This window comes from Arvicola amphibius, chromosome X (assembly GCF_903992535.2).
Source record: "Arvicola amphibius chromosome X, mArvAmp1.2, whole genome shotgun sequence".
Lineage (NCBI taxonomy): Eukaryota > Metazoa > Chordata > Mammalia > Rodentia > Cricetidae > Arvicola > Arvicola amphibius.
In genome coordinates, this window is record NC_052065.1 from 96284024 (window position 1) to 96298905 (window position 14882).

Consider the following 14882-nt stretch of genomic DNA (forward strand, 5'->3'; position numbering starts at 1 on the left):
TTTCCATCTCCTCCCCTTCTCCTCCCCCTTCCCTCTCCTCTCTTCCACCCATACCCCCACTCCCTCCCTCTCCAAGCCAAAGAGCCATCAGGGTTCCCTTCACTATGTTAAGTCCAAGGGTTCCAAAAATTTTTAGGGGCAATAAATTCATTTTAGAATTCCTAAGAAATGAAGGAAAATAAAAATCAACTAAATTGTTGATTATTTAGTTAATACTTAGTTATTCACTCACTAAATATTTGCTGAACGTTAGAGCAAAAACTGTCTTTTTTTTTTTCTTGAAAATGCCACCAAGGCATCAGTTATGTGGCTACTATAACTGATTTGTGGATTTAGTGAGAATTAGCTTCAAATATCTAGTTCTGACTTTTGCCAGCTGTGTAAAGCCAAGTCTATAGTTTAAATGAGATAGCTCTGGAATTAATTTGTTCATGGTGAGACTTTCTTAAAGTATGGTTATTGAATATTCAGGCACAAGACAATTGCTAGAGAATGTAAGAGTTAAGATAAAGGTTGTGTCAAATGTTTTGAATTTTAGCTAAAGAGATAGGTAAAGAACATATAATAATTCAGTACTGATAAGTGATAAGCTTTGAATATATACTATGAGGTTTTGAGAAAATGTGAAGCAATGAATATTGAACTTTACAGAGGGTGAATAGTATAAGGTTTGCCATGGTGGATGAAACCCAAGAAAGAGTCTTCAAGAATAAGGACTGGTAAAGTACTAATGCCCACATTTTATGAGCCTCTGAGTTTGATCACCACCACTGCAGATGAAAATAAAATAAAAAGAGTAGCAACCAAACAGGAGTAATCCACACAGAACTGGCAGGAGAAGGTAAGAAATTCAATGTTCCAAGCCATAGTTTAGCATAAATCAAAACTTGGAGGCAAGAGAAAACACATTTGTTTAGGAAGCATTAAATGCATGTGGATAGTGAGTTTCATGGCAACAATAGAAGCTGGAGAGTCAGTGACCAAGTCATGCATGTCATTAGATATCATGTTCAGGAGAATGCATTTTAACACATAAGTAGTGAGAGGAACATTTAATTGATATTAAAGGCAAGAATCGGACCTGACCACAGAACAGAGAAATAAGTCAGAGGGGAAAACACTGGAGGCAGTGGGCTAGGAAGGAAATACTGATGCCTTGGAGAGGGATAGTGACTTCTGAAAATAAAAGGAGATATAGTCAAGACAATTTCAGAAGCCAGGCCAATAATGCAGAAATAAAGTGAAAGTTGAGGATGACTCCAAAATTGTTGGGTTTGATATCTGGGCCAATGTAAGAAAGATTACTTAGTAGTTACAGGGGAACAATATGATTTAAATATATAGCTTCTTTTTATTTTAATTTTGTCTTTTATTGAAAATAGATTTTTTTTTTAATTTTTCGAGACAGGGTTTCTCTGTGGCTTTGGAGCCTGTCCTGGAACTAGCTCTTGTAGGCCAGGCTGGTCTCGAACTCACAGAGATCCGCCTGTCTCTGCCTCCCGAGTGCTGGGATTAAAGGCGTGCGCCACCACCGCCCGGCTGAAAATAGATTTTTTTAATGCAATATATTATGATCATGATTTCTCCTCCTCCTCCTTCTCCCAGTTTCTTCCTACCCACCCTCCAATCTAGAACCATCCATTTCTGTCTCTTTTAGAAAACAAGCAAGTTTATAAAGAATAACAATAAAATAAAATATGACGAATCTAAAACAAGCAAATAATAATAGGACAGAAACAACTAAACAGGTAAAAAAGGACCAAAGAAAAAACATAAATGCATACATCCCTTTTGAAGACTCGAATACATCATTCTATGAATGCCACAATGTTTCGTATTTCCTAATTTTTGTATATTTTAGAATAATTTCTTTCAATAATCTATTGGAGATGGATAGTATAAACCTTGTCTTTGTTCCATTTCTCCCCAAAGAGGAGTCTAAGGCCATGCTCCTCCTCTAATCTAGGTGGTTAGCAGTATTATTTCCCTGCGATCAGAAACCAGAGGAGGAGCAAGTTTGCGTTTCTCGTCTTTTTGCACTTGGCCTCAACAGAAGGCAAAAGATTGGCTATAAGCAACCTTCTAGAGAGACACTGTTGAGCAAAGTCCATATAGAGATTTGCTTATGTGCAGTTTTTATATCTAAGAGAGGATGCAGTAAATGTGTAGTTTGTAGAAAAGAGGGGAGAATTTATGTAATGGCAAAAAAGTGAAGGGTTGATATAAAGATGTGGGGGCATAAAATAAGAGGCTCTTCAACCAAATTGAGGGGGATTATAAACTTCTGAAAGTAAATCCAATATTGTGTGTATAGCTTTACTGCATTTTAATAGGTAGATGTCCTATAGATTTCTTCAGATTTGTCAAGTGGTACTTAACCTATAGAGGCTATCAAAAGTTGGATTCTACAACATAAATGAAGCTACTTCAACAGGCTTCTGCATCCAATAGAGACACCTCCAAAGTCCTTCAGAGCCTTATAAATTTTGAATTATGTGTTTATAATTTTATTTTGGTCTTTTCTTATATAAAAGGCATGTTCTTAAAGTATGTAAAGTATTTGGTAATATAATAGCTTGATCCACCTCTGTCAGCCAGATTAGAAAATTGCCAGATGTAGGTTTGTGTCTGAGAGTGGAGATAGTTTAGGAGAAAAAAAAAAACGTTTTGTAAAGAAAATTGCAGGAGGACAAAGACTGCAGTATAAAGCATAAACCAACAAACACAATGATACTCAAACAGATAATTGTTATTGTATGAGGAAGAAATCCTGATCATACTGGCAAGGAAATGAAGAGACACATTGTTACTCATATCCTGTAATCATAGACAATAAGAAATGAGGAAAAGGAAGACAAAGTTCACAGGAGTTACTTCAGTGGAATAAAAGCAAGGGGAAACTGTACCATTTGCCCCTCTGAACAAGTAGAAATGATAGCTGGTGAAGTATAAATGGCCGCTATGGTATACAAGCCTGCAGAGGAACTTGGACTAACAACTGAGAGGTCTCAAGTCACTGTTCTGCAAGGATAATATCAATTACTGAAGTAAGCTTGCCATACACAACGACATCTTAACTGAGGTTAAGATACACAGCATATATGTTCCTGAAAATACTGAATCTTAAATTTCAAATTTAAGATTTAAACCAGCCAGCTGTCTCTCTAAAATTGTTTTGATGAGCCTACTTATACAGCTTATGGAAGCCAAAACTATATGTCAGATAAATACATGTTAACATTTTGTCTTTAGCCAATAAGAAGAAAGAGAAAGAACGCCCAGAGATCTCTCTTCCTTCAGACTTTGAACATACGATTCATGTGGGGTTTGATGCAGTCACCGGGGAATTCACTGTAAGTAAGCTTCTTATTTTGGTTTGTAAGCCATTCAAAAAAATCCTATTTCTGTTTTGAAAATAGGTTTCAAGTAAGAATTGCTGTATTCCAAAATGTTAGATTGGAGATGGACTTTTCCTGAATAATCATACATAGAAATAGAAAGTGGAAGACAACATTGATAAAATTATTCTGCCCACCTTAAAAAGTGTCTGATCACCTTATAATTCAACTTACTTGAAAATATTTATCTGCCAAGGCACAGGAAATGTAGCTATTGTAAGGAGACCCTGCCTGAACCTGTTCTTTAATCATGTGGAGCTAATCAAATAATAATTTATTCAGCTTGGTCAGTGAAGGCAGTTCATCTGAATAATTCAGGCTTTATGGTGAGTCCTGAATTACACAGATCGGCTAACTACACTAACCAAAAGTCTCTGTAAAATTTGCCTCTTCACCTGTTTGATTTTTGAGATCATAGATTATTTTTAAGATCATTAACATGTATATTTTGTAGACATTAAAAACCACAAGCCCCATGTTTTAGGAAGAAATAGTAATAATTGCATATCACATATGCATTAGTAGTTAGTTATGTGGTAACATATGATTATATATAAATCCTCTATAATAATTGTCAAAATGAATTATCTGGATGTGACATAAGCCTAGATATATTCCCTTTTTGGATAATTGCAGTACTCAAATAGAACAAACTCTCAGATATATTCCATGTTATTCCTCTAAAGAAATTATTTGGTACCCCTTTATTAGATGGTGAGGAGAGAGATGTTGCTATAAATATGACCCCATATTTCAATTAATTTTTCTACACTCAGTGAAATTATTTTATTTGTTCAATTCTGGAAGCAAGCAGTGCAAGAGTGAAATAGAAACAGAGTAAATGTCTTGGTCTCATTCATTAGTGTAGGCTAATTATTTCTATGTTCTCAGTAGCAAGCAGAAAAAATGCTCAGAATTAATGAGACTGCTGAAATTGAGATAGATATGATTTAGTGAATTCTATTATTTGAGTCAAAGAAATTACTTGAATGCCATTTAGTGTGAGCCCAGCTTTTATTTCATTCCACATTTCAAAACTACAAACCAGTTACCAACACCACCACCATCATCTTTCCCATTGAATAAAAAGTTTCTTTTATTTTATAATCTGACCATTGTGTGTTTTAAAACATCCAAAGAGATTTGAATTTTCTAATATCTAAAACAGGAAAAGCCCTCAAGCTTCATAGTCTTGTCTAATAATTTATCTCTTTTATTTTAAGAGCTTAATTCTTTAGTCCTGCTATGCTTCTCTTAAAAAACAAAACAAAAACAAAAAGACCAAAAAACTTCTCTTTAGTTACTTGCTGTTATTCCATATTTTTCTTTTCTTGTACTTTTTCTTTTTGGGTTCTGTTGTGAATGTTTTCTCATTTAGCATTCTGGTTCACTTCCACTGTTTTATTTCTTTCTGCCAATTTGACATCTTTTGCCACATTTTCCCCATCTTTAGCCCTTTCTTGAGTCTTTCTGGGTTCTGAATGGAAATAAAGGGAGGCTAAATCCCCACCATCTTGACTGCAGCACCAGCCATTTCCACTGTGATCTGAACTAGAACCCAGTGGACCACTTAGAAAGGAGTGAGGTGGAATATATGACAGACACCCATTCTAGTCCTGATGCCACCACACCAAACAACATCCTTTATGAAATTCATGAAATGAATTCACTGTTTACAATCAATTAATAGAAATTTATTGACCTTGTAGACAGATGCAGAGCAAATTTGAAAATTTGAAAGACTTTGTTTTTGTCTTGATGACCTTGCAGCTACTTGTACATTCATTTTTAAATGATCATAAGTTCTATCTTCATTATTATCTTAACCTATTATTTACAATTAATATTCTAGTACATTTAACTTTTAAACCACCAAAGGTAATATGCCTTTAAAGCTTCTCTTGGTAGTATTTAGAATTGGGTCTTAATTACCATACATACCATTATATCATAATCTGTTGGGGGAATTCATATTGTGAAATTTGATTATGGTGGTTGTGGAGGTTGAATTTTGAGCAATTTGCTGAACTGTAGACCAGTTGTTTTACAAGAGCCTCTCTTTTAAATAATTGAACACTAGTTTGATATGTTGTTTGGTAATTGCCCTAATGGCTAATTGGCTCTTATAACCTTTATACATGGGCATATACTTGGACCCTAAAGCTAAAATTAGGATGGGAGGTGAGATTTGGGTTATTAAATTATTACAATTCCTTACCCATTATATTGCCATTTTTGTCCCAAATACTTCAGAACTCCCCTTTCCAGACCTCTAGACCTGTGACGGTCGCTTCAAGTCAATCAGAGGGAAAAATGGTATGAGTGATATAAATTATCATTTCTTATGATAAGATAAATGCTTGGCCTGTTCTATCATGCTGCCATTTTCCTGGGCTACACTGGATACCCCCAGCTTGATGTCCACCTACTTGTTATTGTATATGTATATATACAGGCATCGATACGTGCTCCTGCTTCTGATGCTCAGATTCTTAGGTCTTAATTAGCTGCCTAACTTTTTAGATTAGTTCCTCAATTTGGAGTAATGAGATGACTTTCTGATTATGTGCCATTGTGGCATGTGCTCAAATTATAGTAATCAGGTCTCATTGATAAACTGGTTTGTCTCATCTTAGAAAAGGGAAATTATGTCAGCAGTGTAGTCATGTGGTAAGTAGAGTAAATCTGGAGGAAATTCGTCAAATGACAGCAGTTTTTTCCTGCTGTCTAGTGATGATCACACAACTATTTAGTACAAAAGTTTATAAGTGCCATGGGACTATATAATACCTACAAATATTCTAATGATTATGGTAATGATCATGCCAGTGAAGTCTGCTTTAGTGGTAATGTGCAATGCATACCTGGATTTGTAACACTGAATAACTCCTCTGGCCATTACAGTATTAACCAAATGCTATTAATTGCACTTAGAATCAGAACTGGGATCATGCATGGGCTCCTGAGTTCCAATTTTTTGGCTTAAGGCTTTAGCATCAGTCTGTGTGATGAATGCATGTAAAAGTATTGTTTCACTGTGCTTGGAGTAACCATAAATGCCAGGAATCAAAAGCATATATGCTAAATCAAAATAGTTGGGTCAAAGCATGTTTCTTTAGCATTTGAGATGTCGTAAAATAGACAAATCTGTTAATTTATGTCTGATCTTATTTGTGGGAAGTGGGTTTTTGTGAACTATATCATCAAATGGAAATTATTCATGCAAGATGTGAAATGAAATGTTTTCCCTTTCCCTGATATAAGTGCGTATTAAACCTAAGCATAGTGTCTGGCTCTGAAGGGATGGCTTCAGTCTAATTTTCTCAAAGCCACCCATGACTATTACCACAAAGTACAGAATAATGTCAATTAAAATCAAGCTCAATATTGTTATATAGCTATCCTTTGAATTTCAGTCACATAGATTTGCCCAATGAGAAGTGGAAATTTAGCTAACCAGAATTGGGAACTGAAATTTGTAAATTCATCCTGTGGCCATTGGCTATCTGTGATGACCTAGTTATAAAAGCAACTTACAATAAATATTGAAGCTTTTCATAATGCCATCCTTTGTCCCTCCAAATCTTTGTTGCTGCTTTTTAGTAATTTCCCTAATCATTTAATGGTAATTATTATTATTATTATTATTTATGGAGGAAGCATCTGGCCCAAAGTGGAATTATATATCCAAACTTTGGAACACCATTGTTTTCTCTATTCTCTTAAACCCGTTGTCCCGTAACCTGCCCAGTCCCTGGTTTAGTTAATACCCCCCTATTTCCATAATTGCCCCACTTTAAAAGGGAATCCCCCATTCAGACCCATTGGTTTCATCTCTTCCCACCTTCTAAGTTGTCCCACATTCTGTTTTAACTTTCTTTTCTTTCTTTATTTACGTCCATTACAGCCAGATCTCTATGGCTCACAGATGTGCCCAGGGAAGCTCCCAGAGGTGCGTCACAGGCCCAAAAGAAGCTTGCATCAAAGTGCTTCTTTGAGATGTCCTAGCACTGCAGTAGCAGGTTCATGTGTGTGCAGTAGAGTCGTTGCTTGGCTTATCTCACTTTTTTGTTGTCATTCCCTAACTCTGGAGGCCCACGTCACACATTGTTTTGCCGAGACTTCATGGGACAAAGCCATAAAAAAAAAATTGTGTCTGGATGCGCTTCAGCAATGGTGTACTCTCTCCGAGTTGTGCTTGGAGGTCGGATAATTATGAAAATGGGGGCATCTGCAGGTTTAACATGCAGGCAATACTGAATGCTTGGTGTAAAGCTAACCTCTGTAATTTTAAATAATTCTCCTTGGTTGGATTTCTTAATATTGCCCCCTCTGTGCTCTACATGCTTCATATTATTCATTGCAAATTCTCACAAGGCTTTGGTATTGTTTTACAGTCCCCAGCTTCTATGTGGCCAATAAACGAAGTAGGGAGGAAGAAAGAGGGGGAGGAGAGGAGGAAGGCATGCCCTAGAGAAAGCTGCATGAAAAATACCCAAAGCAGCATAAATGCTACTGTTTAGTGTTTCAGTGGTCATTGCTCCTCCACAATTCTAGTTTTTCTCCTCCCAATTTGACCTTACTATAAAGCCCTAGAACCCCTAAATTATATTTTGTAAACAGAAAGTATAAACTGACCATGGGTAAGGCTTTCCTTTTATCTGAAAGGATATTCTGGTTAAAACATACCCCAAAAGAGCTCCAGCCATTTAAAAACCAAAATCAAAACCAAACCAAAACAACCATTGATCTGCACTATACTATACTGTGCACAAATTTAGAGAAGTCTTGCTATGTCTGCCCTGAGTCACCAGAAAAATAAAAAGCTAAGCTGTAAACCTCATTTCATGGATGAGCAGAGTTAATATGGAGGTGATTTCCATGTGCTTTTGTTTTTAATCACAATCATATTCTCACCCACCCTTTTTAAGTTGAATCCTAGTTTTACCTATGTGTTTTGATTAAAGAAAGAATGATTGCATTCTTAAGTTACTAACGTTAAATCTAGAATGTGACTTCAGTTTCCCAAGTGTAATCCTACAGGTAGCATGGGCTTCTTGGTGAAGAACTTTACTGAAACAGGAACATGCTCCTGATGAATGTTCTGAGCAGCCATTTTCCCCTTTGGTTGTCTACAGGGAATTCCTGAGCAATGGGCACGATTACTCCAAACCTCCAACATAACGAAGCTGGAACAGAAGAAGAACCCACAAGCCGTTCTTGATGTCCTCAAATTCTATGACTCCAAAGAAACCGTCAACAACCAGAAATATATGAGCTTTACTTCAGGAGGTAAGGGAAATGCTAGGGATTCAAAGAGTAAAGAATAAATCTCAGTTCTAAGAGCCTCATCATAAGGCCAAAGTATCTCTAGAATATTGAGGGTCAGCTTCAGTATTGTCTGCAGATGGCTTCAGTGTAAGTCAACCAGTAGGTGGGGTGGGAATTTGACACTTATGTTCGAAGCTTTTAGTTGGATGTTACAAATAAGGAAATTGTTCAGTGGAGCAGTGATGGTGAGCTTGAAAAAGCAATCACAGCTGTAGCTCTTCCCTAGTATGACTCTAGTCAGTCATTTAAGATTAAGCCTTGAGGGTGCTCGTGAAGTAAGAGTGTATCAGTGAACAATAATCTCTAGTAATTTATTTTGTCCCTTAGATTAATTTATGTGTTCCATGACAAGACAGAATTACTTTTGTGTTTGTCAGAAATTTTATCATTGGGTCCCCCAGCTGTGGGGAAAAAGAAGCCATCTATGTGACTATTTGTAGAGATTGAAATACCATTGTTAATACCCAATTGTGACTTCACTTGCTGGTATGTCCATACCTATGTTAATTCCAAATTGTGATTTTATTCACTTTTATGTACATATTTCATTTTTCGTTAAATATTTTATTTATCGGTTTTCGTTTTTATTTATCACTTTAATTTTTGGGGAAAGTCATCTGTGTTGTTTCTGTACAGCCAATCATTTAGCATAAAAAGAAAGGAGTAAATACTATATCATTACTCCAGTTGAAGTGAGGTCTTCATTAAGATTTACAAAGTGACTGTCTAAAAATATGATTAGGCCTAATATGAGCCATTTTAGAGACGAAAACATGCCATTTGCCATAGATTTGATGCTGAAATCTCCTTCTCATTGAAAATAAGCAGACTTTAGGTGGGATTTATGAAACAAAGGTGATTTCTTTCTTCTGACTTTTCAGATAAAAGTGCCCATGGATATATAGCAGCGCATCAGTCGGTAAGCGAAAAATTAAAAATTCTTTCTCATGATCTTCATGAGCTAAGATCTAGCCATATAATTGCTTAAATTTCGTTTCATATGTCCAACTATCAGACACACATTTTAAAAAGTTTTTAAAAGCATAATTTAGAAACATAAATATTTATTTTATCTTTTTAAATATCTATTTAATATAGATCTATACATATCAATTTTATCTGTTAAAGGTACAGAGGGTTTCAGTAATTTTATATACTGCTGTTATCACTATAATCATTTTTGTTCTACAAACTGTAACATTTGTTATATCACAAGTTGCAGAAAACTCACAGATTTTGCAAAAATTATTTTATAGGATTGTATTTGGCTACATTGTGATATTTGTGGAAATACTATACTATCACTGTACTTCCAGTTAAAACTTCAAAGGAAGCATAATATCCACTATTTGCCACAATCTATTTTGGGAAAAGACAAACCAAGCATTCAGTCTTCTAAGTTATATTCTAATACTGGGCAGTCAAGTGTGTACACTTAATAATAGTGACAGGATATTCATGTTAGGAGGGACCTTGCCAACCCCTTATTTATACTTTCCTCTTTAGAGGGGGCATAAGGATGAGAGGAAACCTCCAGAGCTCCTTCAGCAGTTCCTTAGGAAATCATCACAAATGCCTCTGTTTATTCCTCCTTAGTGAGAATATTATTTCTGGTTTCCTCAGATTGAGGAAGAAATAGATAATGCTACTGAAATGGTATGGAAACTTACAATCAAGGCCGCTTGGGTTAGACATTAGAAAATCGAGGCTCATAACGCTTCTAGTATACCTGTAGAGTACTTTCTGTCATAATCAAGTCACACTGTAGCCCCAACCAGGCGCTAATCTGGTGTTTGCTTTCAAAAGTTTACTTTTATACACATTTCATGCAAGTGAAATTATACAGTATATAAACTTTTAGAATTTGTTTTTCATGCATATTTCTTCTAAGAAGCGTCCATGTTTTTGTCTGTGTCGATAGGTCACACCTGGCATTGATGCAATGTTCTCAAGTTTATGAATGTATCACTGTTTAACCGTCAACTCGCTTAAGGCTTTCCAGACGATGCCTAGTTCTTACTTATTGCAAATAAAGTTCCTATTATAACTCATGTGTAGGGGATGATGAGACGGCTCAGTGGTTAGGAGCATTGGCTGCTCTTCCAGAGGACCTGGGTTTGAGTCACAACCATCTATAATTCCAGTGCTACAAAACCTGACACCTTCTTCTGACCTCTGCAGGTACCAGGCACACACATAGGCCTTGACCTGCATGGCTTTGGGATTAACCTGAGTGGGGCCATGAGGGATGAAGAAATGAAAACCATGTTCAAAAAAACTGGTCTGGTGGACTGTGTGCTCTAATAAAGATGCATCAATAGCCCAGAAACTCACTTTGTTTTATTACATACAGTTGAATGAGTAAAGTTTATTATACACATCTGAACAAGGTGACAGGTTAGGGGTCTCTGTAGGGGACCAGTCTCGGGTTGCAGGCATCCACAAGGAGGAAGTTATTGTTGATAACTTTCTGTACATGCGATCAACATCCATACTTGCTCCAGGAGAAAGTCTTGCCATTCTCATAGGTCTGAGGCATTGGTAATCTTGGCATGGGCATGCTTACTTCAACATTACACTTTCCTTCAGGACTTCATCCAGTCGCCACACATAGTACACAGAATTACATACAGGCAAACCACCCATAGACATAAAACATAAAATGAACAAATTCATGTATAATTGTCTGTATGTGAGCAATTTTTTATTATTTAATTTATTTAATTTTTCTTTTTTCAAAAGAAAACAAGCTATCTTTCTTCATTTTACATACCAATCCCAGTTCCCCCTCTCTCCCCTTTTTCCATTCCCCCCACCTATCCTCCCACCTCCCATCCATTCCTCAGAGAGGGAAAGGCACATTGTGAGCAAGTATTTTTATATATTTCATTTTGATAGTCTTGAAATAAAAATCATATTAATAGTAATTTCTCTTTAGTAAACACTTAGAAAACATACTTGCAATGTGCAATGTGGGCTAGTACGATTTGTATATTCACTTAATCTTTCTTACAACCTAGTTATATAAAACCTACCATTGTCCCCATTTTACAGATGTACAGATGAAGAAATTGAAGTTTAGAGACATAAACTTATTTGATTAGTGTGATAATACTATACTTACTCATATTGTTTAATTTTTTAAAATTGAGACATATTAGAGGAGATGATTTTTCTCAAAGTCACAGGGTTTTATAAAGGACTAAACAGATTGGAAATCCTGTAGTAACTAAAAGAACGGTCCTCTACTCTAGAGAGAATATAATCACAGGCAAGGCCTCTTTTTCTGTGGTTTTCTATTTTGATGCTCTGATGGAATTATTTCCTGCTTTATTTGATTTCGTAGAGGTGGAAGTAATCTAGTCATTTACTCAGTTGTTGACAGCCAAGCTTATTTTTCTTTTTTATAGAGAGTAAATATTGCTCTGCTTGATGTCCCTTAGGCAGCCTGTGTGACAACAGTAGATAATTTATGGCAAGGGGCAAAGCTTTGAAATAGTATGACAATTTCTCAAAGATTAAAAATAAAAGTGCCTTATAATTAAGCTATTCTCCCTCTATGTATGCATTTAGAGTAGAAATTAAGGCCTTGAAGAAACTCTTTGCCCGTGTTCATAGCAGCTGTGTCTACGATAGCCAAAAATGGGGAAGCCTCACAAATATTCATAAGCAGATGAAGCAAAAGTATGTATTAAAAGCAGAAATTCGATTGTTGTTCAACATTATGATGGAAGAAAAATTTGACACAATGTAATAAATCTTGAGGACCTAAAAAATAAAACAATAATAAGAAGATAAATGTTGCATGATTCCAAAAATCACAGGAATTGCACAGAGGAGTTACATTTGTATTTCCAGGATCTGAGGCCAAAGAGAATGTTGCATTGTTTCATGTGCACAAAGTTTTAATTTGGAGAGTTGAAAAGGTGCTGGTTGAGTATACAATAATGTGACTCTTCTTAAATATACACCTTAAATTGCTTGAAACAGTAGTTTTATATTACAGATATTTTATGGACAATTAAAAATAAAGGAAGGGGAAATAAGGGGTATAATTAGTGGTTGTATGTGTGTGCTTAACGTATATAGACCCTTGGTTCAATTTCCAGCACACACACACACACACACACATACAGAGAGAGAGAGAGAGAGAGAGAGAGAGAGAGAGAGAGAGAGAGAGAGAGAGAGAGCACAAATTTGAACAAACAAACAAAAAAGCAGAATAAAAAAGAGGTGAATATTTGAGTATAGTGTTTAATCTTATTTCTCTAGTTACCAACTGTATGCATTTATGAAAGTAATTTAGCTTTTCCAGGCCTCTCTCTCTTCTGAGCTTCTCTTTATTCAACATTAAATGGAAATGATAACAGTATCTACCTTCTAGGATTTGTGTGAATATTGCACATGATAATTACACTATACTATGCAGCATATGCTTTGCATTAAATATAAGCTACTACTATTATTGCTACTACTATTACTATCGTTTCTAGATGGAAACACCAGTAAAAATATCATTCTTTCTACATAAGAGACTTGTCTGTGACCATAATTTTGTCTCACTCCCTCAGTCAGAACAAAATATAGCTCTTACATCTGTTCATTCATCTCCTTTTTTGACATGATAGCTTCCTGGGTCACAATGAAAATAAAAACAGAAAGGAAACTGGCAAGTAAGACAGAATGGAAACAGCATACATTTAATACTTCCTTCACCTCGATTAATTTTATCTTGTATTTGTGGTAAAGACATAGATCTTTTAAGATATTATTTTCTCATTTTTTATTAAAAATTTCCATCTCCTTTCCTCCTCCTTCCCCTTCCCTCCCCTCCCTTCCACCCATACCCCCACTCCCTCCCTCTCCAGGCCAAAGAGCCATCAGGGTTCCCTTCACTATGTTAAGTCCAAGGTCCTCCAATTTTTTGACAATTTCATGCAATGTATTTTGATCATACTCAACTCCATGTCCTCTATTTAACCCTTCCCAGATCCACTCCCACTCCCACACACTCTTAATTTCATGTTCTCTTTTTAAAATTTAATAACCCTTAAATTGACTCTAATTTGTGTAACCTGTGTACTCCTGGGTATGGCGCCATCCGCTGGAGCATAGTTGACCTACCGCCTTAAAGAAAACTGACCTTCCCTCTCCCAGAAGCCACCAACTCTCTATAACTCCTCAGAGGTGGAATTCATGAATCCCTTCCCATCCATACCACACTATTGACTAGCTTGATCTTGTGCATGTCTTGTGCAGGCAAACCGCAGGTGAAGTGAGTTCATGAGTGCATTGGTCGTGTCATGCCCAGTTGATACTTTTGTGCGCTGGTCCTCCCTGACCCCTGTCTCTTAAATTTCTTCTACTCCCTCTTCTATAAAGGTCCCTGAGCCTTGGCAGGGGTGGGCAGAGTATACAGATGTCTCATTTGTAACTGAGCACCCACTGATAATTTTTCTCAACACTTTGACCAGTTGTGAGTGAAAATAAGTTCTTATGTTTCAGGCATGTTAGTTATGTTAAATGATGGCTTGCTAAGATGATGTGTATATTGCATTTTACTTTCTCTTGAGATATGAACTTTTCTTTTGAGGTTCTGTGTATTTTTTTAAGTTGAAATTAAGCATTTGTAACCATGGAATATTCTGTAAAATGAGAAAAATATGATCTTGCTCTATGGAAATCAAACTAATTACATATTCATTTATGTAGCATGTGTTTGTCACATGCCTCTTTATAACAACCTCACAAGATCTGAAGTTCACTCTTTTAGAGAAAGATAAGTATAACCAAAAATTGCAATACCAAGTAGATGGTATTATGTATTACTAAGTGTATCCATTTGCTATGTAAATTCATGGGAGCGATATTACAGTGATGTGGAGACTCTAAAAGAAGCAATCCTTTGTCTTCATTTGTTTACACTCAGTGTTTCATACCAAATAGATAAGTGATACATATTTGATGGATGTTGATTTAGAAAATCTATCATGTAAAAAATGGCATTTCAGCTAGATCTTGAAGTGTATATGATAGTTGCATCTATGAAGATGGTTGTGGCAGTTCTAAACAAAAAAAAAAGCTAAAGAAAGACCATATTAATGAACACAGGAAGGGATGTGGGTTTGAATGATGATTATGTAAGAGAATGAA

The 14882-nt window shown here is 35.9% G+C and overlaps 1 protein-coding gene across 4 annotated transcripts in view; it reads left to right on the plus strand.

Moving 5' to 3' along the window:
* Pak3 (p21 (RAC1) activated kinase 3) overlaps positions 1-14882 on the plus strand; it is an 82375-nt gene that overhangs the window by 14106 nt on the left and 53387 nt on the right. Inside the window, exons 2-6 of one of the 4 annotated variants that reach the window (XM_038316410.1) lie at positions 3253-3353; positions 5652-5714; positions 7306-7350; positions 8537-8690; positions 9611-9648. In XM_038316410.1, the coding sequence (XP_038172338.1) occupies positions 3253-3353; positions 5652-5714; positions 7306-7350; positions 8537-8690; positions 9611-9648 (401 nt within the window). The remainder of the gene's footprint in view (positions 1-3252; positions 3354-5651; positions 5715-7305; positions 7351-8536; positions 8691-9610; positions 9649-14882) is intronic. The other 3 variants (XM_038316411.1, XM_038316412.1, XM_038316413.1) reach the window with 3 other exon arrangements.